The sequence below is a fragment of the Physella acuta genome, unplaced genomic scaffold (assembly GCF_028476545.2).
Source record: "Physella acuta isolate Inbredline_101_S28 unplaced genomic scaffold, ASM2847654v3 ptg001730l, whole genome shotgun sequence".
NCBI lineage: Eukaryota > Metazoa > Mollusca > Gastropoda > Physidae > Physella > Physella acuta.
The window spans coordinates 48,030-71,733 of NW_026733242.1; the positions used below are offsets into that span (position 1 = coordinate 48,030).

Here is a 23,704-nt window from a genome sequence, read left to right on the forward strand (position 1 = left end):
CCGGAAACTCCGTAAAAAACAACAAACGCCGGTAAACTGGAAAACTCTTGAAGAATACAAAAACATGGAGAATATGTTTTTTGCATTGTTTCGATGCAAGGTTAAAGTATTCACAAGTTCTATGCTTCGAGCGTTAAAATATGGAAAGCATCTATATAGGAAAACAAAAGTATTGAGCATCAACCCTTCTAGACCCACCAGAAGTGCGCATAATAATAACAATACGATACTATCTTCAGAGGGGAAATCTTCAGATGGATGGTCTAAATCCAATGATTGGTCTAAACTCAGAGCGGGAGGATGTATACCCATAAATAACCTAACTAGTGATATGCAAATTGCAACAATCATTGGTGTGATTATTGCAAAAGATGGTCCAAAGTCCATAATCAGCAAAAAAGGTGGCCACGAAAGGTTCCTTCTGGCATTAACTGTTAGAGATTCAGAATCGGGATTTATTAATGTAACTTGTTGGGAAAGTGAAGAATATATACAAGGTTTGACAGCTAGTGTGACATATGGTAGTGTAGTTGAAATAAAACAAGCCCAGATACAGACTAAGCCAAAAAATGAATCAGATGATAAGTTTAAACCATGGACTCCAAGTCCATATCAAATGAATTTGAGTGATAATCAAGGATCAATTACTTTGTACAATGGACTGGATGCCTCAAGTTTTACTAAACTAATGCACTTCCCAACTAAAGCTTACAATGACTTCTATACATTAGAGGACATTCAAGCAAATGTCATGCGTTTACAAGGGGAACATGTTAATCTTCTTGCTGCTGTTAAGAAGGTATGGCCAGTGAGAGAGCTTGTGACAAAAACGGGGAGAAAAACTTTAAAAGCAGACATAGTTTTGTGTGATGAGACTTGTTCAGCTTTTAATTTAACGCTTTGGGGCTGTTGTGTTTCTCTCATTGACAACTGGATACCAATGGAAACTGTTATCTTTGCTGCAGATGTCAGAATTAGTTTCAATGAATATCGATCAACTATGGTTGCAAATACAGATTCAAAGACAGTTCTAACCACTTCTCCTGCTACCCCAGAAGCTACAAGTTTACAGGAGTTTATTCGAACTCAAGATTTACTAGAACACAATGATAATGATGGCATCAGTACCTATAACCAAGATAGCAAAGACCCAGAAATTGAAACAATCACAAATGTTTTGACTGTGAGGCAGATCAAATATTTACAGACAAGTGTTGCTGAGGGCACTAACCAGACAGAATATGCAGTTGTGTACACATTTCGGTCAAATTTTGATATTGACAGGGATGATGCTACTGTATTTCAACAAATATGCTCTAAATGCAGAAAGCCAATTATTGACGACGGTGGAATATGTGGGAATCAAGATTGTGTAGGTGCTGATTTAACTTATGATGACAGCAATAATTTTGATTTTAGATTGTCCATTAGTTTAACTGACCACACTGGTAGCCTCGAGTTTTGTAATGTCCCATCACATCTAGTTGAAGAAGTTATTGGATGTAAGGCAAAAGAATTTAAAACTCTATCCAGCTTGGAAAAAACCGATATTAAATGGAGATATCTGTTTGAACGAGTCAAAGCTGTTTTGAAGATAAGAAAAAGAAAAGATGACAGGTGTTACACTCAAGTTATAGTGCTTCACAGAACCACTCCTGATCAAGTATTAGAAGGTTTTGCAGAAGTCTAATCCTAAATATTTAAGTTAAAACAACCTTTTATTTAATAAATTCTTTTAATTCTGACAACTGAGTTACAGTTAGGTAAATAATTGTTTGAAATATGTATAGAAATAAAATATTTTGAAAATAAAAAAAAAATATGGAAAGCATCTAAATAGGAAAACAAAAGTATTGATAAGATGTTACATATTTAAATTATTTTTTTAGTAAATGTTACTTTGAAATTTCTGCATTACCGCTTCGAAACAACGCACAGAATCTGTATCACCATATGCTCGTAAAATAAACCAGATGAATAAAAAAAATTGCAACAACTCTACATAAACACATACGAACACAAGAACCTACTTATTACAACGAAGTAATTGTTTAGTGGTTAGCACTCACTTTTGCAGCATTTAGGCTTGCAAGCCCCAATACCACATGTGTCTTCGAAATACTCCACATGGCAATCTATTTCATCTAACTCGTTTGTTGGGTTCTTCTCCTGGCTGAAGTTATAAAACAGCTGTTTAGGTTGAGGTATTGTGTTTTTAGAGAATGGATTATATAACAATAGTGTAACAATAAACATAAACATCAGTTACAAATACTCTTAACATAAATTTACTTTTTTTTAAATAACAGGTCAAATAATAAAGTAAGTTATACATTTGGATATTGTCGTAGTTAAGATTTAAATATCGCTTTCCTAGAACCAGATTGTTTTGAAAAATGTCCACTTGGTGAAAGTAAATTGTAATAATAGTGTGAGATTTTGCCACATTTTTTTAATGCAATGAAGCCATGGTGGATTTAGCACACAACGATGCACTGCGACCAATTAAGTCAAATTGAATGTCAAGATGCATTGTCTTCATATCTTGACCCACGTGCCAACTACGAACCGTATCTGTCAGTTAGAAGTGCCTGCAATTTCACACGGGCGTTTCGATCTAGACAGACAGACAGACTGACGACAGAGGAAGTGAGTTAAATAAAAGCTTGTAAAAAACGAGGCTCGTTAGCATAGGGACAGCAACTCGTCTGGGAGAGAGAACTGATAAATCAAACAAGAGTGGAGCCCCTTTGATGACAGGGTCACCAACTCTTGTTTCCTTTCGGCAGCTTCTGCGACACATAATACCAAGTTGTATAGTTGATGCCTATCCCTTGGATCCATAAGCTGTGTGAAGCCTGAGGGTTGATACACAGGCAACTTAAGGCAACATCTGGCTCTTTTTAACTTGCTGCCTAGGTCTTGTACCAAGGCGCCATTAATGAATTGTCTATCAAACTTTCTTCTTGTCTGAAATACAATCATTTATAAACTCATGCCCCAGAAAGAGCTTGCGAATTCGTTGGCCTAAAACCATCAGAAATGATGTTCTAAGGCAACAGACAAATCAACTGCCAGCTGAAGTAGAGATCCTCCAGAGAAAATGGAAATGGATTGGCCACACACTCAAGAAGCCTGTATCCAGCATAACAAGACGGGCCCTCACCTGGAATCCACAGGGCAGAAGGGGGAGAGGCAGACCAAGAAAGACCTGGAGGCGTGACCAAGAAGATTGGATACACGTGGGGACAGTTGGAGAGACTAGCCCAGGAAAGAGACGCCTGGAAAGCTCTTGGAAACCCAACCTAACATATCAGACTTTGTGGCGATTTATTTATTTATTTATAGGGATATGTTTTATTTAAAGCATATACAAGCATATGGATATTATTATGGACATGGTGGGTTTAAAAAATAAACACAACATGAGTTTGAGGTCAGAGGTCAAGTATATGTTGACCAATCGCTGAAGGTAAAAACATTTATGTCATCCTGTCTATGAAACGATAAATGCACTGTTATCGGTTGTGTTATCTACTGATTCTAGCAGGTAGTGTAATATCCAAGGGACCAACACACTTAGATCTATATATGCCGAATACATGAAACTTTTCCATGCACGCTTAAAGATAGTGCTAAAATCAAGTACTGATTATTGTTTGAAAGTATCATTAGGGAATATAGTGTGTAGTTTGTAATGCTTAGCCATCATCCAACAAATACATTGAAAAGCCATTTAACATTTTGAATATACGCTTTTGAAGTTTACAAAAAGCCATCGTGCGCATGCGCAAATGATGTCTTATTCACATTTAAACTTACGTTGATACTGGACCATATAATTTCCCGTCAGGCCCACGAATAGTCTCGAGACGAACGTTATTCTCGCGTGTGTCGTCTGCTGGGTCTGTGTCGTCGTGTAGAAACTGAAGTCTGCTTAGAGCGTTTAACGTTTCCTGTGAGCCAAAGGCTTGGGCTGCCTCTTGGAACTGAAGCAGATGTAATGGGGGAGATTGTGGACGTATTAATGGACGACGGTTATTTCATTAAAGAAAATCGCCGTAGATCCTCATTAAGCTTGTATATTATTTACAACGTAACGTAAGAAACAGTTTTAAAAAGCCTGAGACAAATAAATTAAAGTGGTTAGTTTTGTCCATGTTTCATGTTTTTATTAAATTTGGTAAAAAAATAACAATTGTGTATTCTATAATGCTCGATGAAAAAAATACAATAAAATAACATTGGTCCAAAAATTGTCTTTTTTTTACCAATTAAAGATCTGTTTCTTATACTAAATTAAGATACAGTAACCAAATTTATTTTCATATATATGGACTTGACCTATTAAAAAAAAAACTCTTTTCGATTGGCGTCAATAATAAACGTAAAATATAAATTGTTCTTGCCTAATTTCTTGCCTAATTTATTCCAAAATTTGTCAGTACATTTATATTTATGCAGTAGAACGTGTAAGTAAATAATCAACCCACCGACATACTGAAAAACACAACGATATAGGGGGGCCTATATAATGTTTTTAACTAATTATAGAATGCAATCCACTTTTAGCAATGATTTCAATACACTTTTATAAACACTATGTAGGACCTACACAGACGTTAGGTTATAACGGTTTTTTTAATATTGTCAGTCGGTAGATTTTGTAGGCCAAAGATCATACGGCTTTATCTTTGATAGTGGTTTTATCATTGGAACATATGTGGTCAAGTTTTAGCTCACTTAGCTGTATGTTGTGGCCAAGATTTAGCACACTTAGCTGTATGTTGTGGCCAAGATTTAGCACACTTAGCTGTATGTTTTGGTCAAGATTTAGCACACTTAGCTGTATGTTTTGGCCAAGATTTAGCACACTTAGCTGTATGTTTTGGTCAAGATTTAGCACACTTAGCTGTATGTTTTGGTCAAGATTTAGCACACTTAGCTCTATGTTGTGGTCAAGATTTAGCACACTTTGCTGTATGTTTTGGTCAAGATTTAGCACACTTAGCTGTATGTTGTGGCCAAAATTTAGCACCCTTAGCAGTATGTTTTGGTCAAGATTTAGCACACTTAGCTGTATGAGGTGGTCAAGATTTAGCACACTTAGCTGTTTGATGTGGCCAAGATTTAGCACATTTAGCTGTATGTTGTGGTCAAGATTTAACACTCTATGCTGGCTGCTCCATTCAAAGTATCTCACTCTGAGCTGAATGGTTTGCGCATATAGTGTGGAAAATGTAATATGTTTTTGCAATATATCTGATATAACGAGATATAGACCATGCCCATAGCAATATAGACATAAAGTTAAAGTTACTTCTTATGACTGTTCAACTTGCTTATATCTATATATATAATTCTCTTCTGTGAGACGCTAGAAAACAAGCTGTAAGCGCGCCTAGCAGTCCCCTCTCTTCCTCTCTAGGCATATCTCTATTACCCCCCCCCCCCATACCCACATGGTCTGGTGAGCTGTGGGGGGGGGGGGTTGGGTGGAAAGGAGGGTTTTAGTGTTTTAAAGCAAATATATTTTCAGTGGCAGCATTAGTACTGTCGAATTCACAAATTATGAATTATTGAAAAGTAGAAAAAACAACAACTAAATAGCGGCGTATGATACGCCGCGGGTCGGCTCGTTGTATGTAAAATAACATGTTTACATTCTGCAAAAATGTTGGATTATGTGTATTGTAAAAAAAAAAAGTGAGCTTGGCAGTGCGAGACATCACAGCCAGTATGCCGTGACCAGGATTCGAACCTGGGTTGTCGCGGCCACAACGCGAAGTACTAACCACTATACGATCACGGCCAGCGCGCTCACATTCATTTCGGCAAATTAAACTTGCTTATTCTCACCATGCCATACGTTCGTTTTGTAATAGACTTATAGAGACAAACCAAGTTTTCCTATGTATGCCCGATTATAATTATTTTTTTATATTCACCTTATCTAACGACAAGCCTCGTATTTTATATTAGAATCTATATGCTAGTCTAGGAATCGTAGGAATCGTCATAAAACTGATAGATAGCCATACCAGTAAAACTAGGTCATTCTTAGTCAACGAAATACAATACAATCATCGTCTGCCAGAACATTAGATTCCTTCCTTTTTCTAGGTCACGTGACTAAGTGACGTATGAGTTTGTCTTAGCCATATTTTCTAGAAAAAATCCAGATAACTAAAATCTATGGTGCTGACGTTAAAATGATAAACGATATTGATTGATTTTGAAAATAACTAAATAAATAAATAAATTGAAAATAACTAAATAAATAAAGTTTTGAAATAACTTATAATTAATTTCAGCAACGAAATACAATTTACAAAACACGAGGCGATGACCGTAAATATGCGTAAAGGAAAACTGCGCAACGGAAAACTGCGCAAAAAAAAAAAAGAGCGCACGGACATTTTTGTTTTCTTAGATCGAATATTTATAGACATTAACAAAGAGTAAATAAATGTACATTGTAGCATAATAAAACATATTTCCGCGAAATATGACAAAATTAAAGTATAATCAGTTGGTATTTGTGCATTTTTTTTTGGCACAGTTTTCCGATTGCGCATTTTTCTGGGAACACACCAAGACATCCTACTGTAAGTGTGGGTCGCCATGGCCTCGTTGTGATTTACGTTGCGCCATCTTTTTCAAACTGCTGCGTACTACTCTGACGTTGTCAGGGATGGTAACGCAATGAACGGCTATAGACAATATTAAAAGTTTTGACACCGAAATGAAATGTGGCTAATTTTAATGAGAAAGTCTCTGATTTTTTTTTCTGTTAGTATGATAGCTTAGGTTGTTTATATAATTAGCAGTGTTTTTTTAGGCAACTGTTGGGGGGGGGGGGGGGCTGGTGTTACTATGCGTATCACCCACCCATGTAACAATTTTGTATTTTCCGATATGCGTCACCCTCAACCACCCATTACTATTTTATTATTTTAACTAGAAACCATTGCTTTGAGGTTACATTTTATTTGGAATTGATGTTTCCCCCTAAATGGTGTTACCCATTGCGGACCACACCCGTCTCGCCTTATAACACTAATGGGACAAATGACTCCGTAGATCTTTGACAAGTAAAGCACCTTTAAGATCTTATTATTTGTAAGGCAGATGAATTGGGGACGATGCGGCCTATAGGTAAAGTGCTAACCTGCTAACTCAAAAGTTTGGAGTTTAAATCCGGGTTCAAGTCTATAAAACATCATTGAGTCCACAAAACAGGTGAACTCTACTTCACTTGCCCCATAGATCGTCAGGATTAAAACTTTACTTACTTACTTAATGCAGATACATTAACATCTTTTTCTCTCGCTTTCCATTTTAGTGTACGGATCAGTAATTTAAGTTTTAAAATTTGGGGAGCAAGTTAACCGCTTAAAGCTCAGTTTAAAACTTTCAAAGACTCAATCAAACGGCGCAATTTTAACGCAATAATTGTTTTTATTAAACCATTTAAACATCAACTTATAAAGCAGAACAGCATAAATTAATATAACAATAAAATATTTGAATCGTTGTACTTTAAAAATCTGTTGAGAAATATTTTCCCAGGGCACCGTAAAAAACTTGAATACCATTAATTGTATTGTTCAATTTTTTTTGTTTGTTTCATTTCTTTCCGCGTGTTTTGACAATATTCGTTGTTTTTGTCTCTGTTGACGTCACATTTCCCGCCGTTCCCCTGCCGTAGCGGACCAGCAACAGAACCACAGACAGGACCAGGATGTGAACACTTCTCAGACCGAGGCTAAGGCCGTTGATCAGGTACCGGAACATCTCTCTGTCGTACAACATGCAGTACCCGCCTTCTGCTGACCACCTCAGGCAAGTGCTGTCTATCACTTTACCAAACAGTATAGGTGACGGTAAGACCCCTGGTATGGAAAATTGATATACATAATATGTAGGTATAGTTTTGTTTCTTAATACATATTTAAACATGTATATATATATTTAATTATTTATATACATATATTGGTATAACTTTGTTTATAAATGTATATACATGATATAAATTATATGTATATAGATGTATGTGTGTATATATAGGCTTATATATTATACAAACGCACACACACATGTATATATATATATATATATATATATATATGCATACCTGTATTCCTATATCTATATATATAGTCTACATATATATTGAGACAAACACACACACATACATACATTAGGGAGCGTATGTGTACTTATATATATATATATATATATATATATATATATATATATATATATATATATATATATATATATATATATATATATATATATATATATATATATATATACATATATAAATATATATATATATATATATATATATATATATATATATATATATATATATATATATATATATATATATATATATATATATATATATATATATAGGCATATATATAGGCATATATATAGGCATATTTTATATAGGCATATATATATATATATATATATATATATATATATATATATATATATATATATATATATAAGTACACATACGCCCGCACAATAACAGCCTGCGATAAACGAACATGAACTGACCCATTAAAGTTGTAGAGAAATACGACACCCCAACTGCCAGTGCCTGGTCTTGTTGAGCGACAGATCTGATCAAATATTGAAGATATTTCATGTATAAACATGTTGTCTTTAAACGTTGTACCTTTATTTCATGAAGTATAGTGTATTAATGCACTGAATTTTACTTTTTATATGAACTCAAAATCTCATAATTCTAATTTTATTTAATTTTTTTAAATAATTAAACTGCACTTTATTTTTGTAATTAAATAAACTTAATCACATATATTTTATCATATAAAAACCACAATTTAAATAAAATAAAAATTAATTCTCGAAATCGTAAAATGAATTTTTCGTTTTGCTATTTATTTTAAACACTTTCTGATATATTTTAAATTAAAAACTCCAGCGTTTATGAAATTTAATGTGAAAGCCTTAGATATTCTTCAAACCATGTTCATATTTTAAGGAAACAATGAATTTTTGTAATCTCCCATGTGCCATTAGTGTCATTCAGGAGCGTAGCCTGGGGAGGGGGGCGGGGAGGGGGGGGGCGGACCGCACCGGGTGACACCATTTAGGGGGGTGACACCAAGGCAAAAACCGGGTGACACCATTTAGGGGGGTGACACCAAGGGCAAAAAATAGCAAAATATATAGAGAAAAATGATAATTCCACTTAATTAAGTGATTAATTCGAATGTTAAATAGTCTTTTAAGAGGGGTAAATCGAAAGTTTGAGGGGGTGGGGGGGGGGGGGGGAGGTGCAAATTGAAAGTTTGAGGGGGGGTGCATATCGAAAATTGAAAGTTTGTTCCCGGGAAAGGTCGCTACGCCTCTTGGGGGTGACACCATTAAGTGCCGCACCGGGTGACACCCGACCTCGCTACGCCACTGGTGTCATTAAAAATGATCACGTGGGTTTTGTTTACCTAGCGATCATCATGTAGGCGGGAACGATTCCCGTCGTCCCCAAGAGCATCCCCGCACTGAAGATGACCATATATGGAATGAAGAAAGGACAGTCTAAACTACACAGGCCGGGTCTTGCGGAACCTCCTCCATTGATCTCAGTACAGTTGTTGAAAATCTGAATTTTGGAGGAAATATTATAATACTTATGATCAGCATGTTTCTCTTCCTAAATATTAGTAAAGGTATCCAATAGATAATAAAGTAACCCACGCCTTGCTTTATAGTTATTTAAATAGTAGTGTATAATTTATTTTCTTGTTTTTATTGCATTATTACATAAAAGCTTGTTATTAAAATGTTTTTTTTATGAATTTTTTATAAATTGAATACCAAAAGCAAAACGTTGTTTATTTATTGGAGAAGCAATTATACGTATAATACATGAGTAAACTTCAAATTAATTTCACTTTTGCTAATATATTTCAAGTTTGCTCAGTTGGTTAGAGCGACGTGCTGATAAAGCGAATGTCCTGGGTTCGGGTCTGTAAAGCTCATAGTTTTAAAGTCCCGAGTTCAAACCACGAGGCAGATAAGGCTCGATACCTAAGGGCAGTAACTCCTCTAGGAGAGACAACTCCAAAATCAAATTACTGATGCTAACACGGCATCACTGGGCGTATGATCTTCTAGCAAAAGTCACCGACCAGGATACAATAGTTCCAATATGAACTTTGACGTGCTCATGATCAAGGCGAGCCACCTAGATGGAGACATGGAGAGGGGTGGGCACCGCTACGCGAAATGTAGTCCTAGACACACCACTCCGTGGACACTCAACGACCCTAATAAGGGTTAAGGGATTATTTGTTATTTATTCTATATTTCAATTTGACTTAATTTTTAAACACAAGATCTTGTATTTTCCCCTAAAAGTTTCAATTTTTAAAATATTTAGGACCCCAAAAATATTAAGCTAGTAAGCTATTTTAAACATTTGTGTTGTCGAGTTCACTAGGTTTTTAAACATTAAAAAACAGAAACATTGATTTTTTTAAAAAACTGAAATAATAAAATTCCGGCTCTCACCTTGCTGGTAGAGTTGAGACACCCAGCCAAACACGGGGACAGGTAATCCTGGTTGTTGTCGCCGCAGACGAGAAACACGTCATCACCACAGCCACAGGCGGCGCTGCTTCTAATATTTTAAATTGATAAAATAAGTTTAGAAACGAAGCATTTTTAAAATGGTGCGGCGTGGTCTAGGGGTAGAGAACACGACAATAGCCATGAAGTCTCGATTTCGATCGAAGAGATACGTAGGGTGTTTATGTGTCTTGATAAAGGGAAAAAGACTTATGTCTGTCGCTACACAACACCTTGAATTGCCGAGTTCGAATTAATACATTAAACCTACTCTATCTGCCTAATAGAAGACTTTAGTTTCGTTTTATTAGTATGAAAGTCTCTTTACAAAAATACCGTTACAAAAAAACCGTTTCAACCAACAGTGGTAGTAATATGATTGAGTACAAACAAATCAATAAAAATTAGTTTTCGTTTAATATGATTGATATCTACGGAAGAATTGTTCATTTCGGTTTAACATTACGTTCAAGTTGAACTTGAATGTGTTTTATGCTGCATCTAAAGATGAATAAACGTCTACTTTGTTGCAGTTCTTGTTACCTAAACCAGAAGGGCCGTCTGGTTGACAGGTAGAGAACACTCTTGTTAACTATGACGACATTGAGTCTCAGAACAGGTAACTTAAACCTGGTTTACGTTGGTGACCAAGGAGCATTAAATCAGCTGGGCATTGGACTCACAATCCTTTCCTAACCCAAGCTACACTACAACTCTACTTCAGCTATACCACCAAGACGAGTGTACCCTAACTTACATTTGACTCTGCAGTCCGACAACGTCCGAGTTCTGGCACCCGAACACCAGGTATGTCGAGTCCAGTGCCAGCGTTGCTGCGGCGATGATCATCGTGATGATGGCGCACCCGCGGAATGCAAGCTTGAGCCGGGAGGTGATCAAACCTCCCAGAAATGTTCCAATAGCAAGGGAGAAGATGATAATCAGGCCTGGAATATAATACAATACATTACAATACATACATACATACATACATATATATATAATTATATATATATATATGTATGTATATATATATATATATATATATATATATATATATATATATATATATATATATATATATATATATATATATGTATATATATATATATATATATATATGTATATATATATATATATGTATACATACATTATTATATATACACGCCTACATTTAGATATATATATATATACATATATAACGGCCTATATATATATATATAGGCCTATAAAAGCATATATATATATATATATATATATATATATATATATATATATATATATATATATATATATATATATACAGAGAGAGACTTACATATTTATATATATACACATATATTGAGTAATTTGATATTCCTTTAGTTAAACTAACCTACCTGTAGTTTAGCTAACCCATCTGTAGTTAAACTGACCTACCTGTAGTTAGGTTAACTCCCTGTGGTTAAGTTGACCTACCTGTGGTTACGTTGACCTACCTGAGATAAACTGACCTACCTGTGGTTACGTTGACCTACCTGTAGTTAGTTTAACCTACCTGTGGTTAAACTGACCTACCTGAGATAAACTGACCTACCTGTGGTTAAGTTGACCTACCTGTAGCTAAACTGACCTACCTGTAGTTAGGTTAACTCCCTGTGGTTAAGTTGACCTACCTGTGGTTAAGTTGACTAACCTGTGGCTAATCTGACCTACCTGTAGTTAAACTGATCTACCTGTAGCTAAATTGACCTACCTGTAGTTAAACTGACCTACCTGTAATTAAACTGATCTACCTATAGCTAAATTGACCTACCTGTAGTTAAACTGATCTACCTATAGCTAAATTGACCTACCTGTAGTTAAACTGATCTACCTGTAGCTAAATTGACCTACCTGTAGTTAAACTGACCTACCAGCGGTTAAGATGACCCACCTGTGGTTAAGCTGACCTGCTGGGAGGTTTTGTTAAACTGGGTCTCGATATATTTCTGCGAGAAAGCGAACCATCCGGAGAAGGCCATGCCCTCAATCACGGAGCACACGACACACAGCACGTACAGGGGGTTGCGGAACATTCGCCACAGAGACTTCGGCATTTCTGGAATCGACCAAACGGGAATTATTTTTGCTCTAAATTATAATGTAGACCAAATGTTGTAAAATGAGGAGAGAGACTTTGGCATATCTGGAATCGACCAAACGGGAATTATTTTTTTCTTTAAATTATTATGTGGACAAAATGTTGTAAAATGAGGAGAGAGACTTTGGCAATTCTGGAATCGATCAAACGGGAATTATTTTTATCTACATTTATAAAGTGGACAATATTGTGTAAAATGACTAAAGTAAATGAGAGGGAAGGGGTCTGAAGATTTTGTATATGATCTGTATGTGTACAATTTATATAGTTATCTAATTGCGAGGACATATCTCGGGGACATAACTCATAACATTGCTACAAAAGAGGAAAGAGAAAAGATCACAACAATATCGTAAAGGTAAGTACAAGGTTCCCAACAGCCTGTGTAACCCTAGTTATGTTTTAAAAACTGTACGCAGTGGCGTCAGTTATCTAATGGGGGGTGGGAGGTAAGTGGGTTTTGGTCTTGAGAAGAGGTGTGACGAAGGGGTGGGCAGAAAGTGTGACGTAACATTGTTGTTAATATTTTAAAATTTGCAACTTTCTCGCATTTGTAAAGACTTTTTTAAAAATTGTATTTGCAATTGTACAATGTAGATATTGTTGGGGAATACATTTAAAAAAAAAGAAGAAATAACTGTTTTTAGGGACAGAAAGGTTAATTTTGAGTGGGGGGGGTGTAGGGTGAAGTTGAAATATTTACAGGGTGATAGTTGGGGTAAGGGGTGGGGGGGGGGGCTGATGCGATTTTTTCGACGTGTGACAAAGAAGGGGGGGGGGGGGGAAATATCGCCCAAAACAACGATGCTTTAAGAAAATTCGGGGTGGTTAAACAAACTATTAAATATGATTCACTTTGTTTTGAATACAGAACATTTTGTGAGTTCAGCTATTTTTCTTCTGCAAAGGTGTGACCAGTAGCGTATCGAGGGGGGGGGGGGGTGTGCGGACCACACCGGGACACCATTTAGGGGGGTGACACTAAGGCAAAAAATAGCAAAATACATAGAGAAAAATAATAATTCCACTTAATTTAGTAATTAATTCGAGTGTTAAAAAGTCTTTAAAGTCTTTTAAGAGCAAATTTGATTAATCCCGACAAGGGTGGTGGGGGGAGGGGTGCAAATCGAAAGTTTTAGCGGGGTGCAAATCGAAAGTTTGAGAGGGGGGGGGGTGCAAATAAGAAATTGAAAGTTTGTTTCCGGGCGCCGGGAAGGGCCGCTACGCTTCTGGAGGGGTGACACCATTAAGTGACGCACCGGGTAACACCCGACCTCGCTACGCCACTGGGTGTGACATCACACTTTCGTTACACAAGAAACCATAAAAAAAACTTTTCACAAAAATGCTATCAACCATATACTTTTACCAACAACAAAAACAAACCTAAAAATGCCCGTTTGACAGCCTGAAGTTTGCCTAGTTTCGATTTCTCGTGTTCCTTCTTGTCCAACTTGGCAAGCCTGATGTGTCTTGGGAAGAACGCGATCGGCAGAGAAAACAGGCAACAAGCCACGCCTACTATGACAAAACCGAGCCACCACGCGCCAATCCATCTTTGGTCACTTTTTGACATTGTTGTATCTGAAATCGATTTTAAAACAAGAACGTATAGGAAACAATTGGTAAAATTTTTATGGGCTTTTACTCATGTCACATGATCTTTCTGTTTTCTGCAAATCTTTTCACTCCAATTTCATCCGCGTGTGAGATTTCTTGAGCGACCAATACGTGCTTATTTTAGACTTTTTTTTAAAAATCCGGGCGTGGGGGGTGGGGGTGGAAATGAAAATTTCGGAGTGAGGCGCACTAAATTTTGCGGGCGGGGAGGGGGGGGGGAAGCGGACACTGGTGAAATAGTAAGTTTTCTAAAATAAAGTCTTTTTTGTTCGGGGGAGGGTTTAAAAGAAGCCCCGAGACTAAAGCTTTTTTTCTAGTAATTGTCTTATTTTTAGTGTATTTAAAAGGATTTTTCTAAATAGAGGTTTTTAAATTTATTTTGCTTCATTTCATTAAATGCTAAAGTTAACTGTAAATTTTTTTTTTCTTTTTAATTCATTGGAGGGTATTTCCTCCAACACAGTTAAGTATTTCGTGTCAACATATTATGCGCCATAAGTCCCATGTACTCAGACTACAGCCCACATTTTAATCTGGATTTGCTTTCCATCCAATAACAAACTACAAGGCAGCAGTTGTTTAATTTTGGGTTTTTTTTTTCTCCGAGAGGGGTTGCTATCCCCAACTAACAAGACTCATTTGCTCAAGGTCCGAACTCGAGACTTTAACTTTCAAACAAAAGTTACTTCCAAAATTAATCAATCAATCGCCGCAGTAGCGTAGCGAAGGGGGTGGACATATGTCCCCGGGCGCCGACCTTATAGGGCGCCAAAATGGGTTGGAATAATAAATTGAAAGGTTGAGGGCGGTGCAAATTGAAAGTTTGAGGGGGGGGGAGGGGTGCAAATCGAAATCTTGAGGGGGGGGGGGGTGCAAATCGAAATCTTGAGTGGGGTTGGGGTGCAAATCGAAATCTTGAGGGGGGTGCAAATCAAAAGTTTGAGGGGGGTGGGGCAAATCGAAAGTTTGTCCCCGGGCGCCGGGAAGGGTCGCTACGCCTCTGAATCGCCGTTACCTTTCTATCTTATCTGCCAGGATGATTAACCTTCATTAAAAATTTAATTTTCTTTAAAAATATTTGTTAAATCAAATTTTTTTCTATTTTCTATTTTTTATAGAAAGCTTTGCAAATAAATCATGCCCATACCACTGAGGTCAACCGGAAGTGAACTGACAAAACTTCCCAGCAACAATGCAATTGGTGGGCCCAAAATCATAGCGGTGAAGGAGTTTCCTGGGGGAAAAATGAAATGTTAAAATACGGTTAATCAGAATGTAGACTTAACCAGTGGCGTAGCTACCGTAAAGCTAGCGTAAGCAAGGCATAGGGGCCCAAGGCAAATAGGGACCCTTTTTCGAAAGTTTGAGGAGGGTTGCAAATCGAAAGTCTGAGGGGGGGGGGGTGCAAATCGAAAGTTTGAGGGGGTGCAAATCAAAAGTCTGAGGGGGGGGGGGGGGGGGGGGTGCAAATCGATAGTTTGTCCCCGGTTGCCGGGAAGGGTCGCTACGCCTCTGAGGGGCCCACTAACACTTTTTGCATAGGGCTCAAAAATCCTAGCTACGCCACTGGACTTAACACATACGTTGAGTTGAATTTTTTTTTAAAATATTTGTTTGTTGTTGTAGAATTGTAAGCAATTATATTCATGCATTTTAAAACCGACTCATTGCAATATTTCTCATTCATCTATTATATTATCATTCTTTCTCGTTGTTTATATTAACTATGTAATATTATTTCTTTATTCTAATTCTTTAAATGCTATGTTAACGCTATATCACTAGTCATTTCCTTTTTTACAAAATTAAACTGATGTTATTATTATGTTGTTGTTTTTTTTAAACGACCAATGTGAAAAAAAGCTTACTGTTCTTACCGTTATTGAATAAATTGAATAAAATTCAAATACCCAAATATAGTCCAGACTTTGTTTTGTCCTTAATGTTTGTCTCCACGTAATGTGTCACGAGGGGGATCCTGTAAGATTTCACCATCCCACAGACCACTGAAGCCAGGACAAACACCCAGAAGGCCCAGGGCAGGGCAGCTGGGCTGGAGGCGGCGCCAGAGGGGTACGGCCTGGGCTCCGAGAGGTCAAGGTCGGTTAAGTTTGTTCCGGAAGTGATGTTGTCGTCCATGTTTTCCGGTAGACATAGGTACTTCGTAAAACCGTTTTCGGTACCGTTTGGGTTGGAATTGATCACCGTGGCCTCTGGTGATAGAACCAAGTCAGATAGGTATTAGTAATAATAACAATTATAATGAACTAGATAAGAAGAATTAAATCATTCGATATGGATAAAATGGGTCTACGACGTCACTTCCACCCCCCCCCCCCCCCACCGTCAATCATTATCTTTTCCCGTTTGTGTCCAAGACACATGGGGCAGATGAAGTAGAGTTCATAAATTTCAATGACATCGGCCTACAAATAAGCAATAAACCGCCTTTGTTTCCCTAAAGAGTTAGGTACCCATCAGAGCTGGATGGACTCGTTCTTTTGATTTGAACCCAGATTCGAACTTAAGACTTTCGGGTTAGCAGTCTAGATCTCTACCGCTAGGCCTCGACGTCATAATCTCCGAATAATTACCAATTCCTGGTAGTTAGCCCCTCTGGTAATTACCCCCTCTTGTCAATTACCCCCTGTTGATTACCCCCTTCCCTGGAGAATATCTTAATAGATACCCGTTTTTCTATTTCTGTATCCAGCTCCGAACTCTACCCTTATCGGGGTAAATGGTCATTTATTAATAAAGCAGAACTGGGAAATGTCCTAATTCAGATTTTCCGGGCGATGTTAATTAATCTGAGGGTAATGACGTATAAAAAAACCCAGGGTAATTAATCGGAAGTAATGGCAGGAAAGTAGTTACCTACTCCTGGTCAAGCTAATGAAAATTACTAACACATCTCTACCCTACCTTTATCACCCTCTCCCATCTGCGCTCATACAATTTACCCCCCCCCCCCCCACCAGTATGTGCATCTCTCAATGTTCTAGACAAAATGTATTCTTGCCTTGCCAGACCTTGGGCTGCATCAACTTCCCCAGTGACATCACCATGGCCATGACCCCAAAGATGACCCCGGACACAGACAGCAGTCTCGGGATGTGCAGGTATTTGCCAAAATGGCTGCCGAACAGGACGGCTACCAGGTAGCCTATCTCGTTGCTACTCATGATCAGACCTGTAAATACATATCGTTTGACCAACTGGACTCTTATGAACATTTGACCAAACGTATAGGCCTATAAGTGGATAATGGTTAACTGAACTTTTGTATAGAAATAATTGTAGTACTTTCAGTAATAATACTAGGCAATAAAATCATTTATGACACTTTTTCTGTTTGCGCAATTTTCCGTTGCGCATTTGTTATACGCATTTTTCCAATTGCGCATTGTTCTTGGAACTTCCAGTAATATATTAAGTCATAGGATATTATTTAAGTTTCACTTATATGTATGAATTGCCCAATGTTATATTGTCGAAAAATACCGTCCTTCTCGTTTACTTTTCATTTGATATTTACATTGTATGATTGTTCTCTACATATGAATTTTAAGAAGAAATATGTTTATTTCTACAACATTAAAAAGTCCCCTTTCCGGACCCTGACAACCCACTGGGTAGGTGAAATAAAATGCATCTGTTTCTTGACAACGGTACATGAAGTTATAATGTAGTAGCACTATGCTCAGCCACCTTTACTTTCCCTATCGTGAGTTATGTATCAATCCAAGGTAAGTAGACTCAGGGACGTCTAGCGGACTAAGGAAACCTCACATGAAGCAACATGTCATTATGACAGGAGACAAACTCAACATGTTTTTGTATCTAGGCAAGAACAAATACGCCTGATATGTGTTTGAGTTAGGGTTAGTTGTAAATGTTTCGATAAAAGTTCCACTTTCAGACCTAACGATCCAAAAGGCAGATGAAGTAGAGTTCATATGTTTCTCGATCTCGGCATATGAATGGATGATGTGTAAAGCCGCCTTTAGTTTCCCTAACGCATATGTTCTATATTTTTTTCGTCCCGAGAAGAGAGGAGGAGGGGGGGGGGTTCGTACTCGAAAAATTCATGAAAAAAAAAACCCACTCAGGTTAGCAGTCGAACGCTCTACCACCCGACCACGCCGTCCTATTGTTTGGAAGATGTGTTATTAAATTTTTAACCAAAGGATTAAAGCTAATCTAACAGGGTGTAATCGTTTACCTGTTTTGCTGCTTGAGATCCCCAGGTGTCTCTCTATTGACGTGATTTGTGACCCCAGCAAAGATCCCATGGCCATTGTCCAGATCCCAGAAATCCCGTAACAAACGACGAACGCAGGTAGAGTGGGAAACCCTGGAAGTAAACAATCACAGATTATAAGGTATGCAATTAGGGGGGTAGAGCACTGGGCTGCTAGCCCGAAAGTCTCGAAGTTCGAATCCGGGTCCAAGTCAGTAGATCGTTCCTGAGTTCACCCAGCTATGATTGGGAAAGTACACACACACAAAGATACACCCATACACTAGCATTCAAACTAGTGTAATAAGTTAGAGGTGCTATAATTAGACTAATAGAAAATCACATAAAAATTGCATTAAGTGCTTTGATATTTCTTTGTGTCTTCCTTTTTATTTAGTAATTTATTTGGTAATTTAATAGTTGGATTACTTGCTTAGCATCTAGATCTAGGGTCACAAAAAGAAATAGTTAAAACTATTCTGAAATTATAAAATTAATATCGTTGTTTTTTGGGTTTTTTTTTTTGGTTTATTTTATCTATTCGTTTAGTTATATCTTTAAGTGAGATATAATTAAAATAAAAATTCTATCCCTAACAATAGCTTCGATTCTTATCTTTAACCTCAAACTAACAGCGATATGCCGTAAATACGAGGGATAAAGTCATGAATCTCCCATCAGCGATTGCGTAATATCAGGTCAATTCGTATGGTAACAAATGATGACAGTAACTTACTTTTACACAGTCTAGACCTGCAGGGCCCAACACAGCAAGTCCTCTTCAGCATACTCGGCATCACAGTCTATCTCATCTAGTTCGTTAGCTGGTCTCTTCTCTTGGCTAGGGTTATAGAAAATGGCATTGGCAAAAGATTAGAAACTGTGGGTTTAGGATATGATACAGTAGGTTAAAGAGTTTAGGTTACAAGCTGAAGAGACATAGTTGTAAATAGACACAGCTGAAAATAGACACAGCTGCAAAGAGATACAACTGTAAAGAGACAAAGGTACGCTAAAGAGACAGCTTTAAAAGACACGGGTACGCGAAAGAGGCACAACTCTACGCTAAAGATACAGAGCTGTAGAGAGACACAGCTGTTCGCTAATGGATACAGCTGTACGTTTAAGAGACAAAGTTATATGCTAAAGAGACAACATTGTACGACAAGAGACAATGCTATATGCTAAACAGACCAAAACAAACAAACAACGATATGAGCTAAAGAGATAACTGAGCATGTGGCACATTATTATATATATTATAATAGACACTCTACATACTAATTTTTTTTTTTACTAAAGAGACAATGTTGTATGCTGCCGAGGCATCACGGTAATAAAGAATCTATGTATATAATTCTCTACGTGGACACCACCACTACGCAAGCTGACTATCTAACCCTCCTCTAGCCCCATCCCTCGCCCTCAGGCATGTGCAACAGACCATATCGCTATCACATTCTGCTGAGCTGTGGTTCACGCCGAATGTTTACAATCGTAGAGCCGGGTCGAATTAGGGACGGCGATTAGGGGCAGATAATTTAGTTTTTAAACGATTTGAAACTAAGGGGAGGTAACAAGTTCTGATTGATATTTTTCTTTTCTACTGTTAACTGTCCTCACGAACGGCTGCTTTCACTGCGGCGGGGGAAGGGTGGGGGGGGGGAGGAAGAAGGAGGGTAGTGTCGAATTCACAAATTATAAATTACTGAAAAGTAGAAAATATAACACATAAGTAATATTTAAGAAGAGAAGAACAAGATCTATCGTGCGCATGCGCAGATGATGTCTTATTCACATTTAGACTTACGTTGATACTGGACCATACAATTTCCCATCAGGCCCACGAATAGTCCTCGAGACGAACGTTATTCTCGCGTGTGTCGTCTGCTGGATCTGTGTCGTCGTGTAGAAACTGAAGTCTTCTTAGAGCGTTTAACGTTTCCTGGGAGCCAAAGACGTAGGCTGCCTCTTGGTACTGAAACAAATGTAGGGAGATTTTTGACAGACCAATAGCGTCACAAATCAAGGGGCGGTGGGGGGGGGGTGCATTCCACATCGGGTGACACCATTAAGGGGAGGATTCACATCGAAAAATCGAGGTGCAAAGGCGTAGCGAGGGGTGGCGGGGGCGGGGGGACTATGTCCCCGGGCGCCGACCTTAGGGGGGGCGCCAAATTGAAAGTTTGAGGGGTGGGGGGGGGGCAATTGAAAAGTTCGAGGGGGGGGCCGGGAAGGGTCTCTACGCCTCTGGGAGGTGTGTAAGTGTGTGTGTGGAGGGGGGAGGGACACTAAACTGAAAATGCTTAATTATTTGTTGGGGTGGGGTGTCGGTTTAAATGGGTTTATCGGGTGGCACTCGATGCCCGTGAAGCAACTAGGACACACGTTGCTGTTATATCATACACTTACCTACTTTCTGTGTTCCCTCTAAACTGCATTTGGTAAAATACCTATATCTACGCTTAAGACTTTAAGAACACCGCGCACACAAAATACAAGTTGCTTCACATATTTTCCCCCTAGTTGAAACGTTGCCTACCAAGATAATTTAATTTCATTTTCTTCTTCGTTCTTAATAGGGCTGGTAAGTAGGTCACCAACCAGTTATATGGCTCATGCAGGTTTTATTGAACCGTATAACTGGTTGGTGAGCTACTAACCAGCCCTATTGTAATATTGAAGGGGGTATCTTACAACATAATTATAAGTATTACGATTCAACACGTTATGCGCCAAATCACCCGGTTGGCTCCAACTACAACCTGCTTTTCCTTCATGGTGTGTTTACATATCCTTGTCCACCGAGAATAGACTACAAGGCAGCAGTTGTTTGATTTTGGAGTTGTCTCTCCTAGATGAGTTGCTGTTCCCAGCTAGCGTGTCTTATCTGCCCGTCGGTCTAAACTCGGGACTTTTGGAGTGTACAATCTTCCGCTCTCATGCCCGAGCACGCCGACCCTTAGAGTTAATTACAATTAGATTTAATTATTTTAACAAACGTCATGAAACGCCGTGATGTTACCAGTGATGTAACAGCCATAACAAAATAATTTCAGGTCAAAACTACATTAGACTGCGTTGCCTAAGCGGTTCGAAACCGGGTCAAGTCCAGTGTTTCTTCCAGACTTTTTTCTCCGGGGGGGGGGGGGGGGGGGGGGGCGGACACTGTTAAAGTATATATTTTCTATATAAATTATATAAATTTCATTTCGTTCGGGGGGGGGGGGGGGGCTTTGCCCCCAAAGAGATGCCTGGAAGAAACTCTGGTCAGTCAGTATAAAGTCCTTGAGTCCACCCAGCTCTGATGGGTACCTTACTCACGTTAGGGAAAGTAAAGGCGGCTGGGTATAGTGCTGACCACAACTTCCCTTTATATACAGAGGTCAAGAAACATATAAACTCTATTTTATCTTCCCAATGGGATCGCGGGTTCTAAAGAGGAATCTTTACTTTATAAGCATAGTCTAGCTGGAATTCTCAGACTCGCTTGGGTAAGATGTCTCTGAGTTCTTCCAGCTCTGATGGGTACCTGACTTACGGGGAAATAACGGCGGCTGGGCATAGAACTGAACACACTAAATTTTATATTCCGAGATCACAAAAATAGATAAACTCTACTTCACCTGCCTTTGTGGACCGCCATGTCCACAAAAAAAAACTTGAGAGAACAAAACATAATGGGTTATGATAATTAAATACAATTATAGTTTTCCAAACAGAGTTTCTTCCAGACACCTCTTAGGGGAAAGTCCACCGCCCCCCCCCCCCCGCCGAACGAAATGGAATTTATATAGAAAACATATTTTTACCAGTGTCCGCCCCCCCCCCCCCCCCCCCCCCGGAAAATGTTGATCCCCCCCCCCCCCGAAAATATCAAGTCCCCCCCCCCCCCCGGAGAAAAAAGTCTGGAAAAAACACTGTTTCCAAACCCATCAATTTTTTAATTTACAAATTACTTATTGAGTAAGAAAATTGAAAATAATTTTCATAGATATGCTAAATGGAGGAAGTAACTATAGAAATTAATTGTTACTTTGATTATTTTATTTATAATTGTCTCAATGGATTTAATCCGATGATTCGTTTACCCAGAACTGTACTGTTCCATCAACCAGTCCAGTGGTAAAGCGTTCAACTGCTAGCCCAAAGGTCTCGAGTTCGGATCTCGGGCCGGATGCATGGCAACAGTACGTCCCTGAGTCCACCCAGCTCTAATGGGTACCTGACACGTTAGGGAAAGTAAAGGGAACTGTGTATAGTGCTGACCGTACCACCCCTATATGCCGAGGTCAAGAAACATAAGAACGCTGATGCCTCTGCCCTACGGATCGTTAGGTCTGTAAGGGGAACTTTATTACCCACCGGTATAAACAATATCGTGTAACATCTAGATATTCTAGATTGGAGTATACTAGTCGTGCACTTGGATTGACCGACTTCCATCCCTCTGGATATCCGTGTGGTTTCATTGTGTTAGTTTATGTGTGTATGTGTGTGTGTAGGCCTATCTGTGTGTCTGTTATCTGTGGAGTGGGGTGTTCATTTTCAATTTTAAACGTTAAACTTTACAAAAAATAAAAATATGCTCCTGTTAAGAATATTGGGCTACAAATGGAACGCCTGTGAGTGAATAAGCTTTTAGCCTGTGGGGTGATGAGGGGGGGGGGGAGGTGAAGAGCAGTTACGACCACCCTTCTCCTAACCCTAGGTAAACAAGATAAGAAACGTAGTGTGACTGCCTAGTGTCATAAAAACCACAAGAATATTTTTCTATGTCGTCTGAATACTTTATTCAACATTTACCCTTCGTATATTAATGTACTTTCTTTTTTCAGTACACGTATGGAGTGTACACAGAATGGAGTTTACACAGAAAGGAGTGTACATAGAACGAGGCATTGCTCGCTGATGATTTCCTAAATATTCTATACATAATACCCGCCAGAGGCGTAGCGACCCCCCCCCCCCCTCAAGATTTCGATTTGCACACCCCCCATCAAACTTTCGATTTGCACCCCCCCCCCCCCTCAAACTTTTGATTTGCACCTTCCCCCTTCAATTTATTTTTCCAACCCATTTTGGCCCCCCTAAGGTCGGCG

General features: G+C 38.4%; 2 protein-coding genes and 1 non-coding gene across 3 annotated transcripts; 1 reads left to right on the forward strand and 2 right to left on the reverse strand.

Annotated features, from left to right (window-relative positions):
- Window positions 1-182: 182 nt before the first annotated feature.
- On the forward strand, window positions 183-1,708 carry LOC131930176 (meiosis-specific with OB domain-containing protein-like). The gene has a single exon (XM_059286590.1). It carries the CDS (start codon window positions 332-334, stop codon window positions 1,688-1,690), a length of 1,359 nt encoding a protein of 452 aa, XP_059142573.1. The 5' UTR covers window positions 183-331; the 3' UTR covers window positions 1,691-1,708.
- A 4,032-nt stretch (window positions 1,709-5,740) lies between these two features.
- Trnah-gug (transfer RNA histidin (anticodon GUG)) lies at window positions 5,741-5,812 on the reverse strand. The gene has a single exon. It is a non-coding gene; the product is annotated as a tRNA-His (tRNA).
- Window positions 5,813-7,350: 1,538 nt separating this feature from the next.
- LOC131930175 (solute carrier organic anion transporter family member 1A4) lies at window positions 7,351-20,575 on the reverse strand. Its single transcript, XM_059286589.1, has 13 exons — window positions 20,413-20,575; window positions 19,339-19,443; window positions 18,585-18,716; window positions 17,382-17,552; window positions 16,270-16,572; window positions 15,507-15,593; window positions 14,126-14,323; window positions 12,533-12,697; window positions 11,375-11,564; window positions 10,561-10,669; window positions 9,492-9,649; window positions 8,578-8,642; window positions 7,351-7,895 (listed from the first exon to the last, which is right to left on the reverse strand). The coding sequence occupies exons 2-13, from the start codon at window positions 19,397-19,399 to the stop codon at window positions 7,630-7,632; spliced, it is 1,905 nt and encodes a 634-aa protein (XP_059142572.1). The 5' UTR covers window positions 19,400-19,443; window positions 20,413-20,575; the 3' UTR covers window positions 7,351-7,629.
- Between the last annotated feature and the right edge of the window lie 3,129 nt (window positions 20,576-23,704).